The 24,868-nt window shown below is 39.4% G+C and overlaps 1 protein-coding gene and 1 long non-coding RNA gene across 2 annotated transcripts in view; one reads left to right on the forward strand and one right to left on the reverse strand.

Annotated features, from left to right (window-relative positions):
• TYR (tyrosinase) overlaps positions 1-9,504 on the reverse strand; it is a 50,633-nt gene extending 41,129 nt beyond the window's left edge. Inside the window, exon 1 of the mRNA XM_072850760.1 lies at positions 8,662-9,504. Within this exon, the coding sequence (XP_072706861.1) occupies positions 8,662-9,504 (843 nt within the window). The remainder of the gene's footprint in view (positions 1-8,661) is intronic.
• Positions 15-6,444, forward strand: LOC140646587 (uncharacterized). Its single transcript, XR_012040497.1, has 4 exons — positions 15-2,366; positions 3,734-3,828; positions 4,007-4,103; positions 6,148-6,444. It is a non-coding gene; the product is annotated as an uncharacterized lncRNA (long non-coding RNA).
• Positions 9,505-24,868: the final 15,364 nt, after the last annotated feature.

A 24,868-nucleotide genomic window follows, 5' to 3' on the forward strand; every position in this document is an offset into this window, starting at 1 on the left:
AGGTGAGGCTGAGGCTCTGAACCAAAATTGCTGTCTATTGTTTTGCTTTGTTTCTGAAAAACCCACCAAAACAAATAAAAGTCTAAACCACCAGAGATCCCTTCAAAATATAGGACTCTGTGGTTAGCAGGTAATCAATGTGGTTAAAGAGAACTTTGTGTGAAGAAAGAACAGGTCTCACTATTGAGTGCGACGTCATAGGGGAGAAAACACATAACACTGAAACCTCCAGACTTCTTTCATCCTGGAGGCGTACTTCTGTTTCATGGACTGAAACAATGAACGAGAAGGTGAGTGAAAGCAATCATATCTGCTGTGAATGGGATTGAAGAACATGAGATTCTCTGTTAGTGAAGGAAGTGAGTGGGAGATTCATTTCACCAGCACTAGCTGTGTACAAATTGCCAGACTGAAGCAACACTTTAGGACAACCTCTGCAGTCAACAGAGAGAGGCATCTCCAGAGTGTGATTCAGCCCTCCTAAGCCAGATGTCTGGTAGGTGAGATTTACTTACCTCTAGGGGTGCCTAACTCTCTATTGACTAAGTCAATGAAATAAAATGTGTTAAAAAAATCAATGCAGAAACAGTCTCTGGACTGCAGTTAGCAAGGGAAGCAAAATTAAGAGTGTTCAACTTAATGCTCTGCTTCTGCATTAGGATGGGATGAATCACACCCTGGAGGCATGGATGTGCCTCTGAAGTGACTAAAGACAGAGCCAAAGGCAAGTTGCTTTGCTGCCTAAGTAACTTTTGAAAGAGTGGAAGTAGATGAGATCAATCCTCTTCTAAGTGATTTGACCACAAATTCACAGAAAATGTATGATGGAGCTGGTGATATAACCTAGTTTTCTTAAGAATCTGGAGTTCTCAAATGATAAGTTTCCTATGAATATGACTCTCCTGAATAAATTATTCTCATCTTTTTTTTGAGGAGATAAGAAAGCTTATCAGAGAAATTTATCCTTAGAGACTGTTTTATTAGCTGAAATCTGCCCTAGTCTGTTAAAACTACTAAGGTGCCCTTGGAGGCTGTAGTTGTCCAGCAGTAGTTGTCCAGCAGAGAGTTTCATGTTCACATTCCCCCCAGAAGCGCACTGAGTGGGTCAGGATTGTGCCTCTAAGAGGGACTGAGGTCAAGACTGTTCCTCTAAGAAGTCTCTTTTAAGAATCCCCACTGAGAACGGAGACGTAGCGGCATGGAGAGACCTACAGTTATAAACACAAAGCGTAGCTACGGTGCTGTTCTTATGATTGTTTTGTGTTACTGAGAGTTTATTCCCATTAGAATGAAAATAGGGGGATGATTCGGGCTGAGGGAGATGCTCTAGTAATTTCTTTGTTTATAAAATGCACAGTCCTATGTCCCTAGAAGTACATTAGTGAAGAAGGCAAGTGTGTCTTGGCTGGTGGAGCTCAACCCATTTTCCAGTTGGCACTTGGCTCAGAAACTGCATACATATGGATTTTCTGTTTAGCTCTGTTTCCTATGGACCTTATCTAGGTCCATATCTTCTTCTGGCTTCTCTGCCCTGCCATCTCCTATCTTTTCATCCTCTCCCCACTGCCCTGGGGATATATTCCTGTTGGGTCCTAAAGAGGAATCACATACTGCCTTCAAGACCAGCTTTTCAGATATTCAGACAGGGAATCTTCAAGCATGAGCTCAAATATATCTAAACAAAGGAACATTTCCCCTTCATTCTGTTTATCCATTTCAGTGGGATTTAATGCAACTGTTAATGTTACGAGGCTTATAAATGGTTAGAGTGCATTTTTTTTTTTTTCTATTTATGTCTCAGTGTAGCCCTCATTAACTGTCTGACTAACCGAATTCATCCTAAACAGAAGCCAGATGCTATAAGGCATGTGGTAACTCATGGTCAAGAAATGCTAACATAAGGGGCAGGAATGAAAATGCTTATCTGTGACCTTCTTCTTTTGTTCTGAACTAAAAATTAAAGTCTGGCCATAAAATTAGTCTTTTCCAGAAAGATGTAACTTAGGTAATATAAATTATGGGTCTATCCTGAAACTATAATTTGCTGTTTTATCAATCGTGATGTGTAAGTGGTAACAGAACATAGGTCAGTTAAATGGTTCTTTCTGGATGTAATCTGCATAAAGCACACACAAAATGGGTCACATCATTGCCTTCTCTTCATTCAGCAGGAGGACTTTCTACTGGAAACAATCTGGCTTAACACATGATTTTTTGTTCCCTTTCAGAACAGTCCTGAGCAGATCTCTCAGTTCACCCTGGACAAAGCTTCATATTCAAACTGCACCCAACACCTGCTCTCCTGTATGCGTAAATTCACCGGCTCCAGGGAAATTGTTAGGAAGTTACTCCGAGAAAAAGCTTATGTAAGTAGTTAGGCAGAGCAAATGCCAGTAGATGGCAGTCCAGAATACGCAGCATCGCTCCTGGGCCTTGTAGCACCCAGCAAAAATCCCTCCGTGCACTGCAGTTGAGATCTTGAGCACAGCTCTTTGTACCGTTTCTTAGAAAACAGACTGTAAATGTGTGGAAGCGTTGCTGCTGTCTCGCACCTTTTCACAAATGGGAAACCCTTTTGTCTTTTAGTTTGCAACTGCTTGCACAGACTAGCCCCTGTGCCTAAATAAAGTGAATTACATTACAGGGGTCTTCAACAGTGTTCAGTCCTTAGTCTGCTATTTTTAAATTCAAAGCTTTGGGGGTTTTAGTGACAAATTCTTTTTGGTTGCTTTGGACTTATTAGATCTTTGCTCACAGGGACATGCAATACAGGTAATATATACCTGAATACTTGCAAAAAGGTGATTTTCTACAGTATTGAAATAGCTGATCACTTACAAAGTGATCTGAAGTTCCTTAGTTTGCTGGGAAAGTATGGCCACTCAAAGGGTTAATCTGCACCTCTGCTTCCGTTAGAGCTGGTCCCTCGCTCTGCTTCTCTTCTGAGCCCACCGAGCTGGAGTCTGCCCCCATCCAGAAACTATATCAGCATGTTTTCATAGTGTTATGCTCCAGGTTAATATAGCCTGAAAGAACCACCTCAGGCTACAGCCACAGCAACCACATGATTTGCTTATCTGTGGTGCCCGTCCCAGCTCTCCCAAGGGTGTGATGTGGGCACTTTCTGGCCCTCCTTGACATATCCCCATGTCTTCGTTTGTCCTACCTGAAGTCTAGACTCCTGAACTGGAGCCTTGGGTCCCACTATGCGGCCAAAAGAGATTTTGCATTGATTCATTGCCTTTCTCTGTCTTTCTTCACTTACTCTCACATCCTTGCTTGGGAACAGGATTCAAGTGCAGCCTTCTCACTGGTTTTAAAATATTTGGCAATTATAAAGAGGTTTAATTTTTACTTTTTTGGCTGTATTAGGGCCTGGCATAATCTAATCCTAATTAAGTGGCATCCAGAAGTCATTTACTCACCGAACTGGCAAAACGCAAGGAATTCCCCAAATAACCTGCAACAGAACAAACTGTACTTTGAGAGCTTGCTTTTATAGGCCGAACTTTAAAAGGTGCTGTATCTACAGCAGACCAAAAAGTTTTTAAGAAACTGTGTATATTTATATCTGGTTCTTCATGTACTCCCCAATATTAGTAGGAATGGAAAGGTAAAACAGGCACAGGACTGAATGAAAAGAAGAAAATTTGGAAAACAAAGCTTCAAAGAAAGTCTAAGAAACATGTTTGTGCAAGGATGAGGTTATTAATTATCTTTTTGACCCTTACAGCCTATGCATTAACTGGAGGAGCTGTGAAACTCAAGCTAAAAGGAGATGAGACAAACATGAAGTGACAGCACTGAAACAAACCCAGGGCCTTCAAGGTATTTTCTCAGCCTTCAGTAAAAGCTGGCTGAGTTTCATCTCTTTGCTCAGAGGCAGCCCAGAACTGGGGGGGTAACTTACACCCCTTTCAACACCTCAAAGTGGTGCTGGGGTGGAGTAGGAAACTCTGTTATCAGTTACTGCTGAAATATTCATTAACACTTTCTGGTTTGGCAGACCGTGATTCCCTGCTCTCTGGCTGCCTCCAAGCTGTACTGTTAGTGTTGCTGTCTCCATGTCTACCGCGAATTCCCAAAGGCACATCTCTCTACAGGTAGGCTTCTTTTTCTGTGAATTATTAACAAAACCCAATTTTTATGAAATTCCTTAGCTATTAATTTATACACCTCTGAAGAAGTTTATCTTTTACACTACACGGCTCCTGAGCAAGCACGGTTATATACTAGAGATCAGCCAGGCAACCACAGGCCAAACTCTGCTGTCACCCACTCGTGATCCTGTGGAAGAACGAGTATTACTTTGAGGTTACAGTGACATAAAGAAGCTGAGGATACCCAAATGGCTGCTCTTGCTATTCACAGATCCTGATTCCCTCAGGCTGTGGTACTGGGGTGTGTAACGTGGAGACTTATCTCTTTGTAATAGGAAATGTTTCAAATTTATAAACCATGTAAGCATATCATTAGGAGACCAATCTTGATAAACTCTTATTTTACAGTTACTTACTCCATTTGGGCTGCTGATTTTTTAATTTACCAGCCTGTAGCTGGCACCAAAACCTATTAAGTTGCAATAAAAAATAAAGTCATTGAGTTCATGAGATATTCAGGCGTCCACAAGCAGATGGATGTAAGACTTTGGCTGATTTAAGAATCAAGAAGTGTTGGCTTCTGGTGTTTGTATTTTTGAAAATTTCTTGCAGTTTTTAAAGGTGGTCATAAAATAGTCCTTCAAATGATCCTCTCAGACTATTCAGCTAGCAATACAGCTCCCTGATAAACTGTGCTTAGTATTAAATAACTGTCTCTGAATAGCTACATTTCATACTTCTTATGAAGTCATATTTTCAGGTAATGGATCTAAAGTACTGTCATTATTAGTTCCGGAGCATTATATCCATTTTTTATTTGTGTAACTTGTTTCCTTTTTGTAGTAGCTTTGCATTTGTGTAAGTGGTTCTGCAGGGTGACACAGAAGGAAGTGCTAAGGGAAATTCTCGGTGCTTGCAACAAAGAATTGGCTGCAGGCTTACACCAGCACATCTGAGAGCAGACAGCTCTCCACGTTATGCAATTACTTCTCTCAAGTCACTCTTCTTTTAGGAGAGACAAAATACAGCAGACTAAAGTTGGTGGTATAGCCTGCTTGCCACAATAGCAAACCTAAAACAGCACTTACATTCTCCTGCTTTATTTTCTTCATTGTCTGACTAGCACGCTGTGGGGACCACCGAAGTCTAATGTTAACTCCCAGCAGAAAGATTCTGCTTTTATTTGCAGAAGGCTTTTTATGCATTTGTAACTTCACTGACTTCAGTTATTTCTCCAAATTAGTTCTGGTGCAGAGAGAAGAATTTCACCTACTACTATTTAAGTGAGGCATAATAGCAAATCTATTATCTTGAACAATTATAGAAATGGGCATTAAACCAAAAACCTCTCAAAATGGCATGGAAGATCTCCATTTCCCACATAGCTTTCCGTTAAGTCAGCATGGAATTGCAAAATTTGGTAAAGCATTAGCAGGTGTCATGCAGTCCTAATTCTGAATGCAACACCTGAATCATCACAAACAAGTCACTGAAAACATGAGAAAATCCTTCCCACCTACCCTAAAACATGAGACAAGAAAACAAATAAGACCACTAAAGATTCCTGATAGTCTTGTTGGTAAAAACAGAGGCAGGAATCAGAAGTTTCACTTAGATGATGAACGTGAGAAAAATGTGGACAGGTAATTCACTCAGCTAAGTGGTAACAGCAGCATGTTGAAGAAAAAGTAAGGCAAAAGCAAGAATTTCAGCATGTATTCATGGGTATCCATGTTGCCATGGCAACTTCTCAATGGAATAAAGTATTTTCTCCTTTCTTTAGGGATTATAAAAAAGAGAGATGCTGTTCTGCAAATAGGCACTTTACCTTTTTTTTTAATAAATCTATAACTATTTCCTAACATAGCAGGCATTGTTTTGTTATGTTTTGGAAAGAGACTTAAAATTCTAAAAAGGACACCATATTATAGATGTGTTATTCAAAAGGTTTCTCTTGCCCTCTTTTTATTTTGAACGTTTATTAAAAGCCTAAATTCCTTCACATTTCTGGATCCTCCTCTTTTTTTTTTTTTCTCTTGCTGTTTAGCTACAGACGTTGGATAATCAGCGTATTCTGCAGCAGATCTATGGCTGTTTTCCGGTTCAAGCTAAGGCTATTTTTGTTCCCTTTTGATTTTCTGGAGTGAGATTCTGATCTTTTACTTTGTGCTGCTTGAAGGAAGTGTATTGACTAAGTTATTCCATCATAAAGAATTGTTTAAATTTGGATTCAAAGCTAATAAAGAAATACCAGTTTGTGTTGTATCTTCACCCCAAACGCACTGTCTGAAAATGCAGATCTGTTCAATCCCTTTCATTCCTTCTCCAGATAAGGCAGCAGAGATATACGTAGATAGAAGATTTTAAAGGGGAATAATAACCTTTGAAGGTAAAATTATTGTAGCCCTGCTTTGGAAATTTTGATAAAAGTGTAGCATTTCCAGAAGTGGCTGAAAAATCTAAGTGATAAGCATTCATTTTCACAAATTACTTGGTAAACTTCAACAAAGGACTTAGGTGCTCTTACATATATACACTGATGCTGAATGTGTTTTAAACATAGCACAATTTTTATTGCTACACCTATTAAAGTTATACAAAAATATCTTTTAAAGCAACTTGTTTCATAAAAAAGTGTCTTTATTTTCAGGTTATATTTGTGGGAACTGACCTTAAATTAGAAGTCATAAACCTGGCTGTTTCTTAAATATATTCATTACTACTCGTAAATTTTCTGGGTACTTATTACCAGGATGGAAAAATTCTAAGAATCTGGATATGATTAATAGCACCTTTGAAAAAATGAGCTAAACATAACTATCTGACGCTTCCAGGTTTTTTAGAGAATTCTGCTAGCAACTTGCTGATTTCTTTATACTACCTGCCTTCTACTACTTTGGTTATCTATCTCATCCAACATATTGTATTGATAGCTCCACTTGACACGTGTAACCAGTGCAATTCTAGTTTTATTTAATCCACTTTAACACTTTTATCATTTTCACATAACTCTTTATTCAGCTCAGTGCAGAACAGCATCAGATCCACTTCATTCCAGTAATACAATCTAATTAAGTTAGGAGAGTTCATCCAGATTCGTAGTGCTAGAAATGAGCAGAATCTTGGAAAATGGGATGAATATACATGCTTGTAGCTATATCTACTTTATGGCTATGCCTACACTGGTAAATTAAATGTGGCCAGGAACTTTCCTGGGCAGTGAGGCCAAATGGCATGAAATAATCCATGTCTATGCTAGTTAAACCATCTTAGCCTCCCAAGCAGGGTGGCTATATGCAAACATTCTGCTGGAAATGGTCCCTGAAAAGTACCTTTTTGGGGGAGAACTAGTCAATACATACAAAAGGTATGCCAGAGAATGTCCTAAATAGGTCTGTTACAGTATATGGGAATGTTTTAATTTACAGGTATATATACAACCTATATTGTTCAGAGGACACAAATCAAGACTAAATACAGTATAACCAGCCCAGCTGCTGTTTTGTAATGCAATATCAGAGAGCTGCTGGAACTTGTATCATCTCTTTCACTTTTCCTTAAATCACTAAAACTGCCCAACCTTCATTTGGGCTCTTGCTACAGAAATAAATAGAACAAAGATAGATTTCCACCAACATAATCATAGACTTCAGCGCCAGAAGGGACTGTTGCTATTGTCATGATGGAGTGCATCTATGGAAGCCAATAGACCTTTGTCACTGTATTTTAGGCGATGTGGCAGTAATGAGCAAGAGACAAAAAAAAAGTCAAGAAGCGCTCAGTGTTAGAACAGCACGGTATAGTTCAGCTATATAAGAACATATCACCTATGTAAATATGTAAATTTACCTTGGTTTACAGACTAATTTGCAGTGCTTTAAAGTGGCAGGAATAGCTATTGAGTTTACTTCTTAGTTCCTTTGAGCAACAGAGATTACTTCTTATATATCTTTTGAACTAGTGATGTGAATTACACATCTGGTTCTTCTACACTCTAAAGATTTTGTTTGTTTGTTTGTTTGTTTGTTTGTTTAATTTGAAAGCAGACAAGCTTAACTGGAGAGTTTTTAACTCTTGGATGGAAGAAGGCACTGGGAGAGGGGTAGAGCCTCTGAAAACTTTTTGCTTCTGTTTCCATCATTCAGTCACCAACTGTCTTGCAACGGTCGTGTGCTAGCAATTTGTGTACATAAATCCTGCTTTTTCTCACCTGACTGCTTCAGCAGACCCAAGCCTGTTTAGCATGCTAAAGGCCATGTCTGAACACAAAGGCATACTTTCCTCCTTCCACCTTAACTTCAGGTTCTTAATTAAGCAGCCTAAATCCTACAGTCAGAGAGAGAAGAGACAAAGATACAAATGAACAGCCTAAATGAAGATTAAGTCCACATAAAATCTGATTTGCTCTCTCGTAGTGCTTACTTTCTCTCCAGGAACGCCTAAGGGAATGCAGCATGGCTAAGCTCCCAGCTTGTGCACCTCACTTAAGTGCCTATATTCAGATAGGATAATTCTGGCACAATCAGCCTTTCCCTTCCCCTTTCCCTTGGCCTGTCCTTACCTGCCACGAGGAGAAAAATGATGCTGGGCTGAGTAAATTAGGGTTGGTGGGATGTCTGCCACCCATGTACTCATCAGTGCAGACCACACAGTCCTCTGCATCTCGCCAGTCCCAGTAGGGGATGGTGAAGTTCTCATCTCCTGTTATCTTCTGGATCTCACGTTCCCACATCAGCAGAAAGACCCGATGCCAAGGCAGAAAACCAGGGGCTTCGTGGGCAAAATCAATGTCCCGCCACACATTGGACCCACCTAAGAGTGTGTCTCGAGAGGCATAATAATGCATCCACACAAAGACATCATACACGTTGATGTTTCTGAACATGGGGTTGGAGCCATTGTTCATCTGAGTATATGTGCCAGTAGCAATAACATAGTCCTGGCTAGGGGTGTTCTTTGCCAAGTTAAGGTAGGCAAGAAACTTGTCCTTCTCACTGGTGGTGAGCTGGAAGATGTTTCTTCTTGTTCTCAGTTGCCTTTCAGTGCAGTTGAGTCCTGAGAAACCAAACTTGCACTCCCCACAGTTGAATCCCATGAAGTTGCCTTCACATTTACATGTCCGGTTGTAAAATACAGAGGGCCAGTCCTCTCTGTCATCCACTCCTGAGAAAGGGAACTGTGGTCCCAGCGGAGCCTGAGAGAGAAGGATGTTCTGGCAGGACCCTCTGCTGGAAAGCTCCCCACAAGGGGACCCGTCTCCATCCCAGGGGGGACAGCACTCCTTCCTCAGCAAGCTCTGTGTGTTTGCACAGGCTCTGGGGAACTGCCCAGTGGACCGCTGAAGGATGACTAGCAGAAAACCCATGGCAAACAGCGACATCCTCACAGAGCAGCAGGAGAGCATCAGCATTACGCTTCAGTGCATGGAGTGTTCTCTCTGACCCATCCAAAGTCCTGGGTGTGAAAGGAATTCCTCCCCTCCACCAGGAATGCTTCACTGCTGACTTCTGCTACAGTGCACCCTCCAATGTCCTTCCCCATTCCTACCCTGGATGCATTTACACAGAAAATACACTTCAGGGTTAATATGATTATCACATGTTCTGGGTGAAAGCCAAGTAACTTTTTTCCCCACCCCCTACAGGTTTCAGAATACAGGCAGTTATTATAAACTTTCATCTTCTGCCTAGCACATGATTGCTTTCCTCTGGCAATTGGAGAGGAAGTAAAATTAACATTTGGACACAGAAGCAATTGTCAGCTCTTCAAATTCCTCCTTAGAGTAAATAGTTGTTTAAAAAAAGACCCAGAAGAATCTGATCGGTTAAATAAGCACAGTGAACCTAAAAATGAGAAAATAAACAATTTGGGGGTAAGCTATCTATTTTTTTAAGAGGAAGCAAACATAAAATGTGGTCAGATTAGGTGTGAATGTAGGGCAGAACCAGAATAAATGGTTTGGCTTGGGATTTTTATATTTCAGTTTAAACTGCCTTTCCCGGGCCAGCAAACAGCAAAATAACTTCACAAGTGAAGTGATAAACTTTTCAGAAAAAAATAATTTTTTGTTCCCCTAGAATCCATAGCACTTTGTCAGTTAATGACATACCAAAATCTACACCCAAATCTTCTCCAGTTTTGTGGGGAATACAGGCAATCTGCCAATAGATTTGCAGAAAGCACTTTAAGCAGTTGTCCCCAGACCTGAAGACAAAACCTCGACTCCTGTTTTTCTCCCATCAGTTTGCAAAAACCATATCTGTGTTCTTTACTCAATATGTTACTGGGCAGCCTGCAGACCACCCACCTCTTTCTTCTTATACATTAGCCCGATCAGAGCTAGCAGAGGTGTATGGGTGGCATTAGAAGTCAGACATTCTTTGAAGTTGCCCCTTGAAGCAAAGGGAATCAGTTGTTTTACTGCTGGGCAAATTGCATATGAATTATCCACAGGTTTCTTCAGCTATCACTGTTATTAGTAAGAGTGGTTTTGTTGGTTTTATTTTTTTACTAAAAGCATTGTGAATTATTTCCTTATGCTTAGGGAGAATCCCAGCAGGGCAGGAACAACTTATAGGCAAATGAAGTGAGAACTTTGCTGGGAAACGATGCCTTTTGCTGGGATCAGCAGGTCATCACATGACCGTGCTGAGGAGCACGAGGTACTTTAATCCTGTTGGCTTCTACGCGTCAGGTATTCCAGGAGATTATCCCCGAGTCCTTCTGCCAGGGAGCCTGTGATGGGGGAGCTTGGAGCAAGAAGGGCAAAGGAAAAGGAGTTGCTTTTTCAAAAAATATTTCTAACCACAGGCTGATGTTTGCTATTGTTTGACTGATTCCCCTGGTTTCCATGCTAGGCTTGTAAAACAGATTTCATCACAGAAATGTTACTTGTTTGATTTATTTTATTTTCTCTGTGCCTGGCTGTTTGGGAAACCTTTGCAATTTATTTTGTTTACTGTTCCTGCCAGGAGTCTAGTGCAAAACTACTGTTTGTGAGAAGAGACCCATCTCTGAGGATAACATTATATATTTTTTAATTTTCACTGAAAAGCTACAGGGATCAGGAAAGGCTTGGGGTAGATCCTCAGAGCGAACCAGAAAAGCCCTCAAATATATATTTAGGCAGACAGTCATACACACAAATACATTCAATATCCTATTTTTATATTCAAATGAGATTTTATGTTCAACATTAAAAAAATAAGATTTTGAGCCTGGATGGTTGTCATATGACAAGTTTCTGAAGCAGCTGATTAACAGAGGAGTCCCCTGTGAAACGGTATGAATGAGAAACTCTGAATGAGGAATGTGACTGAGGAGCAGCACACACCCTTCTTGACCTACTATTGAGCAGAGTCCTGTTTTGAATAGCTGTCAGTGATTCGGATAGTAGTTGAGAAATCAAACTTTCCATATATCAACAGCCATAAGCATTAAACAAGTAAGAAAACATGTGTTCCTATTCCCATGCGTGACTGTAGAGCCACCAAAACATGAGACAGTCACACCTTACATGCTGCATCTGGGCAAAATTCTCTTCATTAAAAAAGCCTCACGGGACTTTCCATCTCTCTTGTGCTTCAACCCAGCACTCTTTATTTCATTGTTCGCCTAACAAAGCCATCACATCTGCATGAAGTTTGTGCATAAGTTGAATTTAGTCTTTTTGACTGAGAACTTTTTCCCTTGCGTTCTGCCAGTGGATTGGCATCATTTTGCCATACGCTCCGAGAGACCCATTTCTCACACCTGGGTCTCCACATATGAGTATGGGTCAAGATTTACTCATTTAAGGTACACAAATGCTAGGTGGATGGTAAGATCAGCATGGCTAAGGCACACCACTTTCTGTATCCAAAAACATGAAAGACAGGTGTTTGCTGGCCATATGCAACTTTACTTGATTCCAAAGCATAAATGACCAGGAATCACTTCACAGTTGGGTCTCGTAGAGGTGTCCTTCAACAACAAACTAGCATGGGGCTCTGCCTCATGTCCCTAAATCTTAACTCCACCCTAAAGTTTGCAACTAAATCAGTTAAAGTATTGGTTTCAGTCTAATAGAGTAGCATAGTAATGACAGTATTTAAAATCTAACTTGTGTTTTCATTGCAAGGTCCTTAAGTGCTTTATAGAGATGTCAATAGTGATTGGAAGGAAAATGCCCAGACACAGAGTACTGAGATGTCTTCCTGAAGTTTGCATGCTGGCTTGCTTGTGGCATTAGGGTCAGATTTTCAGCACTATGCTGCAATGCTAAACCAAACTTTGTATAGATAAGTCTTGTGGCTTTCTGATGTGGTTATGGACAAAGAAAAGGAACAATCCAAATAAAAAATAATGGCATTGAATGAGGGTTCATATTACCTCATAAAAATAACTCTTGGTCTCCTCAGATCTGACTGGGCTGATCTTCAAAAGATCATTTCTTCCTTTTGGAAGATGTCACATGAAATTGCACTTGTGGGCTGCTGATACTGAAGCATTCAAAGTTTCAAGTAATATTAGTGGGTTTTAAAAAATTCTGATAGCTGGATGACACCATGAAGAAAGTATCTCTCAATGTTGCTTGCTAACACTTTTTAGGAATTCTGTGGGGATTTTAAGGTCCAGTTGTCTGTGTTGAGCAGGGAAAAAATGAAATCTGGGATGGGAAAATGGATAATAATTTTTAATTGTAATTATTTTAAAAGTATAAAACTGTTAAGAAATGAAGGCTGGGTAGAAAAAGTTGGTGCCACTCAGTTCCAGTGGAAAGAAAAACTGTCAAGAGAAAAAGAGAAAAAAAAATACACGGTTATTTGAGATGGATAAGTACAAGGACCTTTTGACAATGAGAGAGCACTGACAAATGGAAGGAAAGGTAGTGTATTAACCAGCCGGGGAATTCAGTCTGACAAACCAGTAGGCTCAGATTGTGCTCTCTGATCCTTACCTGTTACTTGCTGTTCAGCATCAGCATCTGTATGCACTGCATAAGGCACCTGGTTTCAGATGTTTTCCTGAGCTCCTACTGAGCTCACATTTCAGAGAAGGACAAAGCATCATTTTTTTCCCTTGCCCCATGACCCGTGTGCCAGATGGAGCTATTGGACTCCTCAGTAGTTTGGCAGTGAGCCAAATCTGGCTTCTGGCCCCCAGGAGAAAGAAAATGGGAGTGGATGTAGGATGATGACACATGTCATAGGTACTACGTTGTGGTCAAAACCAGAACAGAAAATCCATCTCCTGGTTACTGATGAATGAGGAAGGGAAGTTTAAGAAGAGTCCTGCTTATCATTAAGAGCCATGAAGCAGCTAGGCATTTAAACATTACACAAGGAAGAGGAAAACATTCAATTTCTATTTATAATCAACTTTTTATCCTTAGGTGGAAAAAAAATCAAGTTTCTGATTAGAAAGTAAGAATTTCAATAAGTTTACTCCTACTAATCAAAGTTCTTTACTAAGAAGCAGGCTAGAAATTCCCACAAACTTTTTAGCCTAAGACAAAGACCTCCACACCTTTTGGTACAGTATTTGAAGATAAGGCTTAAACACCCATTTGGATGTATGAAAGGAGGACAACCCTATGCTCAGAAATGATTCTGAATGCTGTAAGTAACCAACCTTTAACTCGGGACTAGCATTCCTAATATACAGTCCACCCAGCTGATGGTCTGATAGATGTAATCATGGGCATATTCAGCCATGAATGGGATGTTGGGCCCCTAATCTGAAATTCAGTGCAAGGTTCAATTAAGCTTGACTTATGCACCAATTCAAAGCACTCCTGTCACCCTAGCCAGCCTTACCCCTGAACTCTTGCAGAAAGAATTCACAGGTGTATTTGGTTTCCCAGGCTAAAGTTGGGTTATCATGGTTATGGACAGCAATCTTTGCATTAGCAGATCAACCCCCTTCCTGATCCTAATGTAACCTAGTCCATGCATGAATCCCCAGCCTTGGTGTTGTTGAATCAGTCAGAGAACGCAAGGCCAGTGCTATTGTTTTATGGGTTTTACAGTGCATGCAAAGAGAAGAAATACTTGTTCTAGCAAAAGTATAAAGGTGTGGACAGATGATATTTGATTGGTCACAAAGCCTGCTGGCACAAAATTAATCTATCTATTTTAATGACATTGAACCAGTGAGTTTTACTGGATCAGTGCTTTTATTATGTATCCGTGTTACTTTTTGATCTGATACTGGGAGCCTTAGAGACAGACTCAGTGCACCAGAAAATAGGTATTCAAACTGGTCTGAAAACATAGACTAAATATTACAGGCAACATCTAGGAGTAAGAAAAAAAGTCATTGATCTGCAGTCCAAAGCAAGGGAGAAGAGGCATTGATGCAATCAGAGCAATAAAAGTATAGAAACAGCAGCAAAAGACAAAAGGCAGTTTTCCCCTGTCATAGACTGAAGATTGTATGAAAGTAGTTACTAACCTATCAATCTACAATCTACATGATTTGGGTTTTTGCTACAGGAGACACAAAACTTATCTGATATCTATCAATCAGTCTTGATGACAGGACAGCATTTAAGGGGGATGCTGAAGCCATATTTTCTATAGTTTTGTTACACTCTGCTTACACTTCACCTCTGCTTTCAGCTCTTTGCTGAAAGGCAGCCTGGCTTCTGGCCTTTGGGAGCACGCTGGGCATAGTGGAAATTTTGGTAAGTGGGTCTGAATGCTTTCCTACCAGCTTTCAGAGGAAAAGTTTCATTCAATTTTTTACTACTGTGTGGCTGATATGTGAATTTGGCCTTGATAGCAGGCTAGGTCCCAGGTTTAACTAGGTGGATAATAGCGTGCTGGTTCAGGAAATCCCTGTCTCATCTAACAGCTCACTGAGGCTGAAAGCACAGAAAGTTTTTCAGCAACCTACAAGGAAACTATTCATATTTTTTGCTGGGTTAATGTTCTGCTTATTTTCCAAGGGGAACTGGCCTGCTGAGGGGTCAGACAAGCACTCTAACTCATGCAAAACCAGTGGTGGAAACAACTAGGGGAGAGGCAAGGCCAGTCTTTGCTCTGTTGGAGGTCTCTCGGACTGGGTCACCCATTTTGCAAAGCTGCATCCTTTGCCCTTGTGGCAGATACCCCACAGCTGTGTCAATCAACTTCACAGTCTTACTGTTGCAGTTAAAAACCTATAATCTTCCTCCTCCTTTTAGTGTCCTCTGATAAACTTAACTCGCTGCAGGTTGACTGGAGGGAACCTTCTTTCTGGGCTGCCCACCATGCTTGGATCCTCTTCAGAAACAGCTGTGTCTAATAAGTGCCTCTAGGCCCTTCTCACAGACTCGTCCTGCTCCATTTGTCCAGCTCTACAGAGACACAGAAGAATACTAAAATTCCGAGTAGCTGCCTGTTGGGTTTGTGTGTCTGCATGCTTTGGAAAACAGATAATCAAATAGTGTATTAAGAAATAGGGGAGTGATACTTAGCACAGAGCAAGTCTCAGCAGCTCCTGGTGGTAAGGCAGACATAGCTGCGCAGTGTCAAAAACTAAATTTGGAAAAGGAAAGAGAGACTCATTTGGGACAGATACATGTATATAAACCAGCTGGGACACTCTGAGGCTGAGGTCACCTCATCTGAGCCAAGAGCAGCTGGGCTTCCATGAAACTTTGCCTTTGCTTATAGATGCAAGGGGGATCCGTGCATCAGATAAGCAGTTCACAGGCATATCTTTCTCTTCATTTTAAACACACATTATTTTAGTCATAAATTGGTGCTTTTAACATACTACCAAAAAATCCTTTGAATACTCAAAAATGGTGAGGAGAATGCTACAGTTGTTCTAAAGTGTACCCCAGATATTTGCTGAGGTAAATAAAAACTTTGTAGGTGGGAAAAGAAGCTGACTTTTTCATAACTATAGAATATCTTTTAAAATGAAAAAAACCACCAAAAATGTTATTAAATGTGGCTAGTTCTAGCGGAAAAAATTTGTACAGAAGAAATTAATCTCATATGTTGCATTTAGACTCTTTCCTTTGAATATTATCCTAACCTGCAGTAAGCTTTACCTCCTTTGGGTTTGAAAAGCAGCTTGGCTGGCTAGACTTTCAGATACCTCACAGAACCCTTTAAACATCATGACTTTTTATTACTAATGGGTTCTTAGAGTCCGCAGACTTTGCTTTGCCTGAAACCCCCTTATCATGGTAACTCTGGTAGAAGGAGCAAATCAGATAAAACCAGGCTGACAGAGACTACAATATACATACATTTTCTATGAGACACGATGGGAGAAGGAAAGCTGTGGAAAGCGCATGTTCCTTAATCTCCCAGACTGCTACCCGCATATCTGCTTCTTATTGCAAGATTTTCAAGCAGGGGCCTCCCATGCTGCAATGAGCAAGAAAGAGATGACCTGCAAGTCCAATGTGTCTGTGGGCGAATGACAAGCGTCTTCCTTTTGCTTCCTCTGCTCTGCAAAGCGGAGAACATCATGCGGTTCTTCGGTCCCAGATCATTGCAGGGAGAAAATGCAGATAATACAGTAAGTAATAATAATAGCTCCACTCACATTTCTATTAATTTAAACCTCTCTACAGCATATGAAAGATAAGGGGAAAAGACATACATTGTTTAGAATTAAAAAAAATCTTATTAACCTTCCATAACTGTCTGACAATACTCAAAGTCCCAGCTACACAAAAGACTCAAATATTAGATGTAGTCTCTGATTCCCCTCCATCTTCCAAATAATGACTGTAATGAAGAATCAAATTGTACTGAATTTGACTTTCTCTGTAGAACTTCACTAATTAATCCACAGCTAAATAAATATATAAATAAGACCTTGACATTCAATTTCACTTCAATGCAAATAGCAGATAGGAAACTCAGTTTCTCACGCTGCAAACTCTCTGAATAAAGAACAAAATGTCTTGGTAAGACATTAAGCATCTGGGAAAATGGGAAAAAAAATCCTTCCAAAGTAATGTACAATGATTCTGATAGCAGCTGACAGTTTTGAGTAACACAGAGAAGGTGAATTACGAATTATTTTTCTCATTTTTCTCCTTATTTTTTGCCATTAAGATGTAGTATGTTTGAAACAAGCAAAAAGATATTTTTCTTCCTACAAGTCATAGTTAAGCTGCTAGATCCCTTGTAGTTGAAAATTTTCATATGTTCAAAAACTGACCAGACAAATTCAGGAACAAAAAATTATCAAGGCCTGTTCAGTACAAATGCACCATCTCTGGCTCCAGAAGTCTCTGAACCTTGTATTGCTTGAGGAGGGGAGATGACTCCAGGGAAATGTCTCTACAGGCTTGTTCTATTCCCAGACCCATAGTGCATCTGCCACGTTCCGTTGTGGGGCAGGATAATGGACAACACGATCCTTTAGTTTGACCATTCCTATGACAAAAGCAGATTAAATATTGCTCCATTGCAGCCAGTGGTATGTTTAGCACAGATGTCACCAGGCAGTTCCTGGTCTCTACTGCAGAGCAGTGCAACTATTACAACATGTTTCTCTTTGATATTTGACAGCAAGATTCCCAGAGTAGTTAGAAAGGAGAATGCACAAAGATTTGGACTGACACACCAACAACACACCACCAACAATGAATTACTACACTTTTAAACTAAATTCAGTGTCAGACACAAAAAACGTTTTGCTAGAAGAAGCTTTGTGTATGTTAGCAAAATTTAATGTGATCTAGCATTAAATACAGCCAAGTTTATTTTTAACTTCGTCTTCCACTCACAGAAAACAAAGCCACATTTAATAATATGTTAGACAAAATGCTTTTACACATGTGGAAACTCCAAGACAATATTGCTCATCCTGATAGCATGTGCCTACCAACATGACCAAAGATGGCTTCATCGCTAAGGAGTGGTGAGGACAGCATGAGAGAAGTACTGAAAGTGGGTCATAGTGTGAAAATTACTGACAATGTGCATATGGTTAATCTTAATTGTCCCTTATACCAACAATAAGCCAATAGCAATGAAGAGAGAGTTGGACTTCAACCCCTTTTGTATGAATTCTTTCTTGAGTATTTTATTTTTGAGTATTTTATTATTATTTTGTACATCCTGCTTAAAAGCAAACACTGCCTCAATGCCATGAGCTGATATCAGATTCCCCCATGGAAAAGATATAATGCTCAGAAATTCCTAAAAACATTTGCCTGTAGCTTTTCTATATGGAGTGATGTCTCAAGTTTTCTAGGTCTGATATTTTGGGATCTCCCAGAACTAGAAGTAAGTGTCAGTTCCGCTCTACTTTTGGGAATGCCTTCATTTCATGGGGGCAAAGCTCCTGTTTTCTCTTTCAGTGCTTGAAAAATGCTGGACTTCAGCCTTACTATTTGGGTAACTGGTGTTTTGCAGGGGAGTGACATTTACGGATGATTTTTTTTTTTCCTAATTTTTTTATTGCTCCTATGCCTTGCATGTTAGAAGATTAACAGATAGAATTCAACTACTCAAGGAAGTATGTCAGTTCTGCAACTGTATTTAGCATATAGGCTTCTTGACATGGGTTATCAGGGGAGTAAAGGGGCATATCCTTCCTTTTGCTAAACATGTCCCCATGCCCCATGCAAGCTCCCGCTCCTGGGAGGTATGTAGTAATACCCCCCAGGTGGTATGTATTACTACATAATGAGGTGATAGCACAGCTCCCTCGCTCCCACTGCAGCTGCTTTCTTCCTTCTTCTGATCAGTATTGCTTATGCAGGTTGTGGAATTGCTACCAGAAATGGTCAATGCCATGGGGAAAACCTCACAGATGCTTCATTTTAAAAACTAAGGTGGCAATAAGGTCTCTCTAGTCTGACCTTTTCCCTAATGTAGGCCATGGGATTTGACCCCTTGATTCCTGCATCACGCTTAATAACTTGGCTTGAACTCTGCTAGTCCTTTCAACCTGACATGTCAAATCAGTTTGCACCTCTAAGGTGCTCTGATTAACTGCAGTGGAATTAGGCCAAAGATAATTCTTGTAAATTTGTACTAATTAAAAAAAACACAGGAACAGTACCTGTTTGATTCATAAAATATGCCTAGTAGTCTACAACACACTGCAAGTACATTGCAGTGAACTTCTACAGAACCTTGGTGACCCAAATTCTTTCAGTTTTGGCCAAAGTTTGTATTAGCTAAATTATTAATAGACTTATTTACATGGACGGGACAAAGAAAAGCTAATAACCACCAAAACAATCTGCTGGCATGCCACATTTTTAAACTGTCCTTGCACGCATTTGATTTCAGTGTGATCAATATGTTTCTATGTGGAACATCTTGGACTTTGAATACTTTATGTCACCCAGAGAACTGCAAATGGTTAATGTATTAGTATGACATGTAATTAGGTATTTTGCCTTCATTCACAGACAAGAAAATGAGGTCGAGAGAGATGAAGCAGCCTGTTCTGAGGCCACACAAAGCCTGTTTTTAATGTGTTTGAGAATCTGTAGCAAAACTAACAACAATAGCAAAATTATATTTTCATGAACATAAAGCAGAAGAGAGCTGATTGCAGTACTATTGCCAGTTTTTCCATCTCCTCATTTAGTTTAGCTTGAGAGTTAAACAAAGTTAATGTCACATATGAACTTGCCATATTTCCAGCAAGTATCTACCTCACTTTTTATTCAGCCAATAAGCTATCTTTGTCCTATGTTCAGGAAAACAGTTTGCCTTCATTGATGGACTGAACTATCCTTCCAAGAAAAAATCTTCCAAAGAAAAGGATATAGATAAACCTCATTGTTGTCAATGAAGAGCCCATCCTACATATTGAATTCTTCTAATCAAGTGTAACTACCTGAATCTGAGCTACTCATCTGGACTGATTTACAGTTATTGGAGAGAAGCTACTGGAGAGAAGTTACTTGAGGATCCTTCCCTTTTACTCAGCACTGGTGAGGCCACACCTGGAGTACTGGGTTCAGTTCTGGGATCCTCACTACAAGAGAAACATGGACATCCTGGAGAGAGTTCAGCAAAGGGCCAAGAAGATGATAAAGGGACTGGAGCATCTCTCCTATGAGGAAAGGCTGAGAGAGCTGGGACAGTTCAGCCAGAAGACTCAAGGGGGGATCTCATCAATGCCTATAAATACCTGCAGGGACAGTACAAAGAAAATGGAGCCAGGCTCTTTTCAGTGGTGCCCAGTGACAGGAACAGAAGCAATAGGCACAAGCTGAAAAACAGGAGATTCCCTCTCGACATCAGGAAACACATTTTTACTGTGAGGGTGACAGCACTGGAACAGGTTGCTCAGGGAGGCTGTGTTGTCTCCATCCTTGGAGACATTCAAAAGCCATCTGGACATGGCCCTGGGCTACTGGCTGTAGGTGGCCCTGCTTGAACAGGGGGATTGGAGCAGATGACCTCCAGAGGTCCCTTCCAACCTCAACCATTCTGTGATTCTGTGAAGGAGAAAATTTTAGGATGTAAATTACCTCATCCTAAAGCAAAGCGAACACCTAAAATAGTCTAAATGAAGTACTTATTCCTTTCCATTTATTATTGTGGGAGCTTCGGCTACTCAGCAGTACAGTATCTAGGTTGTAGAAATATAAAATTTGGTGAGATGTGGTTGACACTGGATGTTTTATCTTCGTTATTCAAGTTTTTTATGTTTGGCAGTTGATTAATTACATATTTATTCTTTTATGTATAATATAAACATAGTGATATTGACTCATGGCTGAAAAATTGTGGGATACTTGCTGCTCTGCTTCCTGCCAATAGTGAAACAGTGCATAGCACATGCAAAGCTTCATATAGCAGATGTGATAAATGAGTAAATACAAATGAATGAAACTCCAAGTGGAACTCATCTGCCCTAACTTTGGTTGTCCATACCTGAGCTAGTCACAGTGGCCTTCCTTCAGAGGAAATGGCATCAGCTCATGAGTGCAGTCATTTCACCCTAAAATAGGTGACCAAGATAGTTCAGTTTAATGACTTTCAGAAGGTGCCAATTTCTCTCCATTACTGCAAAGAAAAGACAAGTTGGCCAGCCCAGACTCAGACATCTGAAACAGGGTGAGATCTAAGAAAGACAATTTTAACCCTGTATTTAACCATGCATTGCCTCACCACAGTAAGCCTGAGCAGTCCTTGAACCCAGCAAAGATGCCATTTGCTGCTCACTAGTATGGCACTGTTTTGTATTCAGCTTCACTGAAACATTTTCCTGTTTCTTAAAAGCAACAGAAATAAAAACAGCCCCGAATGTGTTGCTGATTTAGTTGCCAAAGTCATCTATCACAAAAATGAACTTGCTTATGCATTTTTTCAGCTGTACTGATAAGTTTACAATAATTCTATACAAATCATCCTTACAAAGATATGGGCTAGATAAATGCTCTAATTTTTAAATGCGAGCTGTGCCACCTATATACTTGTAAGTACTGACAAATCCGAGACAGCTTCCTGCAGTATCAGTTGTTTTGTAATCTTTATTATATTTCTAGACAACCTGCTGAAATAGAAACAATATTAAGAGATAAGTAGCCTTTCCTTCTAAAAGTGAACAGTCTTTTTTCTGTAAACGGGGAGAAAAGTTCGTCATTACCATATATATAAGCAAATACATGACATGGAGTGTTTTTCCCCTTCTAGAAAAATATTACTGAAGAAGTAAAGCAGAATGATTTAAAATAAAATATCCAATTTTGACTAAAGGAGGCTACACATATGTTGACTTTGGAATGCAATTACTATGGAAACAACAAACAAAGAGGATATCTCAGAGTGTGCCAAGCTGAAATTCATGCCTGGACTGATTTCAAATCTTTTCCTTGCTGAGAACTACAGCTGAAGGTTTTCAGGCTGAATTCTATAGGAAAAGTCTTCCAGCATGTTATTTTCATTCCTCAACTTCTCCCTCCTCCTTTTTGGTAACAAGGCATGAATAACTCAAATTTTTTTCTTAAAGGCTATTAATTTTGAATGCCCAAAATTTCAGGGTATCTACTTGTTAAAACCTTTTTCACTTTCAAAAATTACCAAGTAAAATTAGCACTGAGTATGCAGTAATAGTAGATGTATGCATCTGAGTATTTCACTCCAGGTTTTTATAACCAAGGGAGAGAAATGGACAATTTTAGTTGCAATCCATATGACCTTTTCAGACATCTACCTCATAATGACCTGACTTGCATGCTATAAGCCCCTATTTCTTTCTATTTACTGTAAATGGCGTCTGCAGCACATTTACATTTGTATATATAAATATATTGCTTAACACAACCATATTATTGTGTATTATATCACATATAGTAGGTACATATACAGGATAATCTGTACTTCCCATATTATTTCCCCATGGAAAAACAGCCCTGAGAAACTTGGAAACTAATTAGTATTTTGATAAATCATGAAAATGTAATCTTCCAGAGGGTTTGTTTCTTTTATTGATCAACTTGATGGTGTGTTTCAAGCCTTTTATTAACCAAAATGTTTTTCCAGTTACTGAAAATCCATGTTTAAAAATTAATTTTGGCAGAAATAAAAATATGTCACAGATATTTCAAATTTTCATACAGTAAAAATTATATTGTGAAAGATGGTATTGGAAGAAAGTATTAAAGCTTGCAAGATATAGAATATGTCATACTGGTTGCCAATTGTGTAAATGAAAATAGATAATTTTAATTAAACAGTGTGTGAAAAAAGAAGTCTAGTCATAATTTCAAAAAATTATGCATTTTGCAAAGAACCAAGGAGTAATCAGGATTTTTGAGAAGGATTTTGCAGCTGCTATATTCTTCTTGGGAATGTAGGAGATATAGAATAATAGCTGTATTGCCACTTTTAAAAACTTGGAACGATTATATTTTCAGAGTTTACTTAGTATTACTGCACATATTGTATGGGGATAGAGGAGGGGGTTTTGAGTACGATTAAGATGGGGAAGGAGAAACAGTCTTGTCTGAAAATATAACAATATAGAGAAGACTGAAGATCCTCATTCTTGATCCTGCTTTAATAGATATTAAAGGTTTTGTTTTGGATAATAATAATTATAGTTTTCTTCTTCCACTTTTCCCAAAGTGGAAAAAATCACTGTAGATCAAAATAAAAAGAAAAAAATATCATTTTCTCACAAAAAAATCCAAACCCTTCATTACAATTTGGGTTTACCACATGATTTATCTAAAGGTTTTAATCTTTTTGGTTTATTTTAGTTTATTGAAAGTTAGCCTGCAATGCCATTTTTAAATGAAAAATCCATGTATTTTATTAAAATTATTCAGAGTAAATCTTCATCTGTCTTAATTTCCTCTTATGCTTTTAGCTGAATTCAAGCTGAATTTGCTTCTGGTTTGGAGTGATCAAACCTATATTTATTAATGAAAAAATGGCTTGCTTTCTTTCAAATATCTGTTCAAAGATCTGAAGACACACAATCTGGCTTCAGAACAAACATGAACACACAGAGGAAAACTCGTGTACAAAATATTTTATAAATTGCTAAATTTCAAATTAAAACAGATTTATTTTGACATTTTCTTGCAATGTTTGTTTTTAGAATATAAAGGCTTTGTGTGGCCTCATGAAAAGCAAAAGGTGAAACTAATTAAAAATCAAATTGTATCTGACACAATTTTTGGGGGGAGTTAAGATGCATAAATTTAGATACCTGCATGCAGGTATCTCCATGGAGGTGTCACAGGTGAGACAGGGACTTAATTCAGGTCTCTGAACATAGATGTTTGAGCCATTTCAGATGGAGAGGGATAGAAGATATGCAGCAGACAGACTGGCACCTTCTGGACAAGGCAGCTGGAAACCTGGTGAAATAGCCTTAGGCATCTCAAATGGCTCTAGATGCCATTTATCTGAGCAACTGAACAGGGCTGTAGGAATCTACCTGTAGGATTCACGTCTCCAAGTGCCACCAGACATGTAGACTAGGAGGGGGATTCAGCCACTGAAGTGTAGGCACTTAGTGACATTTGAGTTTTGAGGATATCCCAATAGCGTCCCACCTCAGAATCCAAAAAGGTGCACGTCTCCCTCACCTCCCATGCTGTTGTGCCAGCCCAGTGCAGTCTCAAATGTCCCATTGCATCCCAGGTGCCAGCACGTATCTATATTTAGACAAGTGCCTCCTGCCCTACATCTCCATAGCAGAAGTGGAAGAAACTTAGACACCCAGCTCCTGTGTCAATACCTCTGTAGTGATACCTAAACAAGGGAGTCCTGATCTGAAACAGAATCTTACTGAATAAGCTCATGGTCACTTTTATCTACTTAGTCACCAAACCAAATAGTGTTTATAAATAGTGAAAAATACTCAGTCTTCGAAAGGCATTTGGAAGTATATTGTGATACCTACATAGGTCAAATGTCATGTTTACACGTACATTGAACTGGAGTTTAGCTGCATGAAAGAGTGGTTCAGAGTAGAGTTTGAAAACCATTAAGGAAATGATGCAGGCTGAATTTATTTACCTGTGTGGCTTTGAAGCACCACTGTGAGCAATAAGCATCACCATTCGTGAACTCACATTTCCCTCTGTTTGGCCATGTCCTCAATGCTTTTAGCTTGTGCTCCACAGGAGGACTCCCTTGGGCGAGATGAATCTGCGTGCAGCTAGATCCAACAGTGTTATGTGTAAGGCAATAGCACATTTAAACCTGTGCTATGTCTTCAGAGCCCTACAAAATAGAATTAACACATTGGGAACTCAGGCTGTTATTCTTATTTTGACAATGTTCTTATTATTTTATCCTGCTAATCTGATTTTCAAAGATTTATACATTAATTTTTCATACGTT

The sequence above is a fragment of the Ciconia boyciana genome, chromosome 1 (assembly GCF_034638445.1).
Source record: "Ciconia boyciana chromosome 1, ASM3463844v1, whole genome shotgun sequence".
In the NCBI taxonomy this organism is placed as follows: domain Eukaryota; kingdom Metazoa; phylum Chordata; class Aves; order Ciconiiformes; family Ciconiidae; genus Ciconia; species Ciconia boyciana.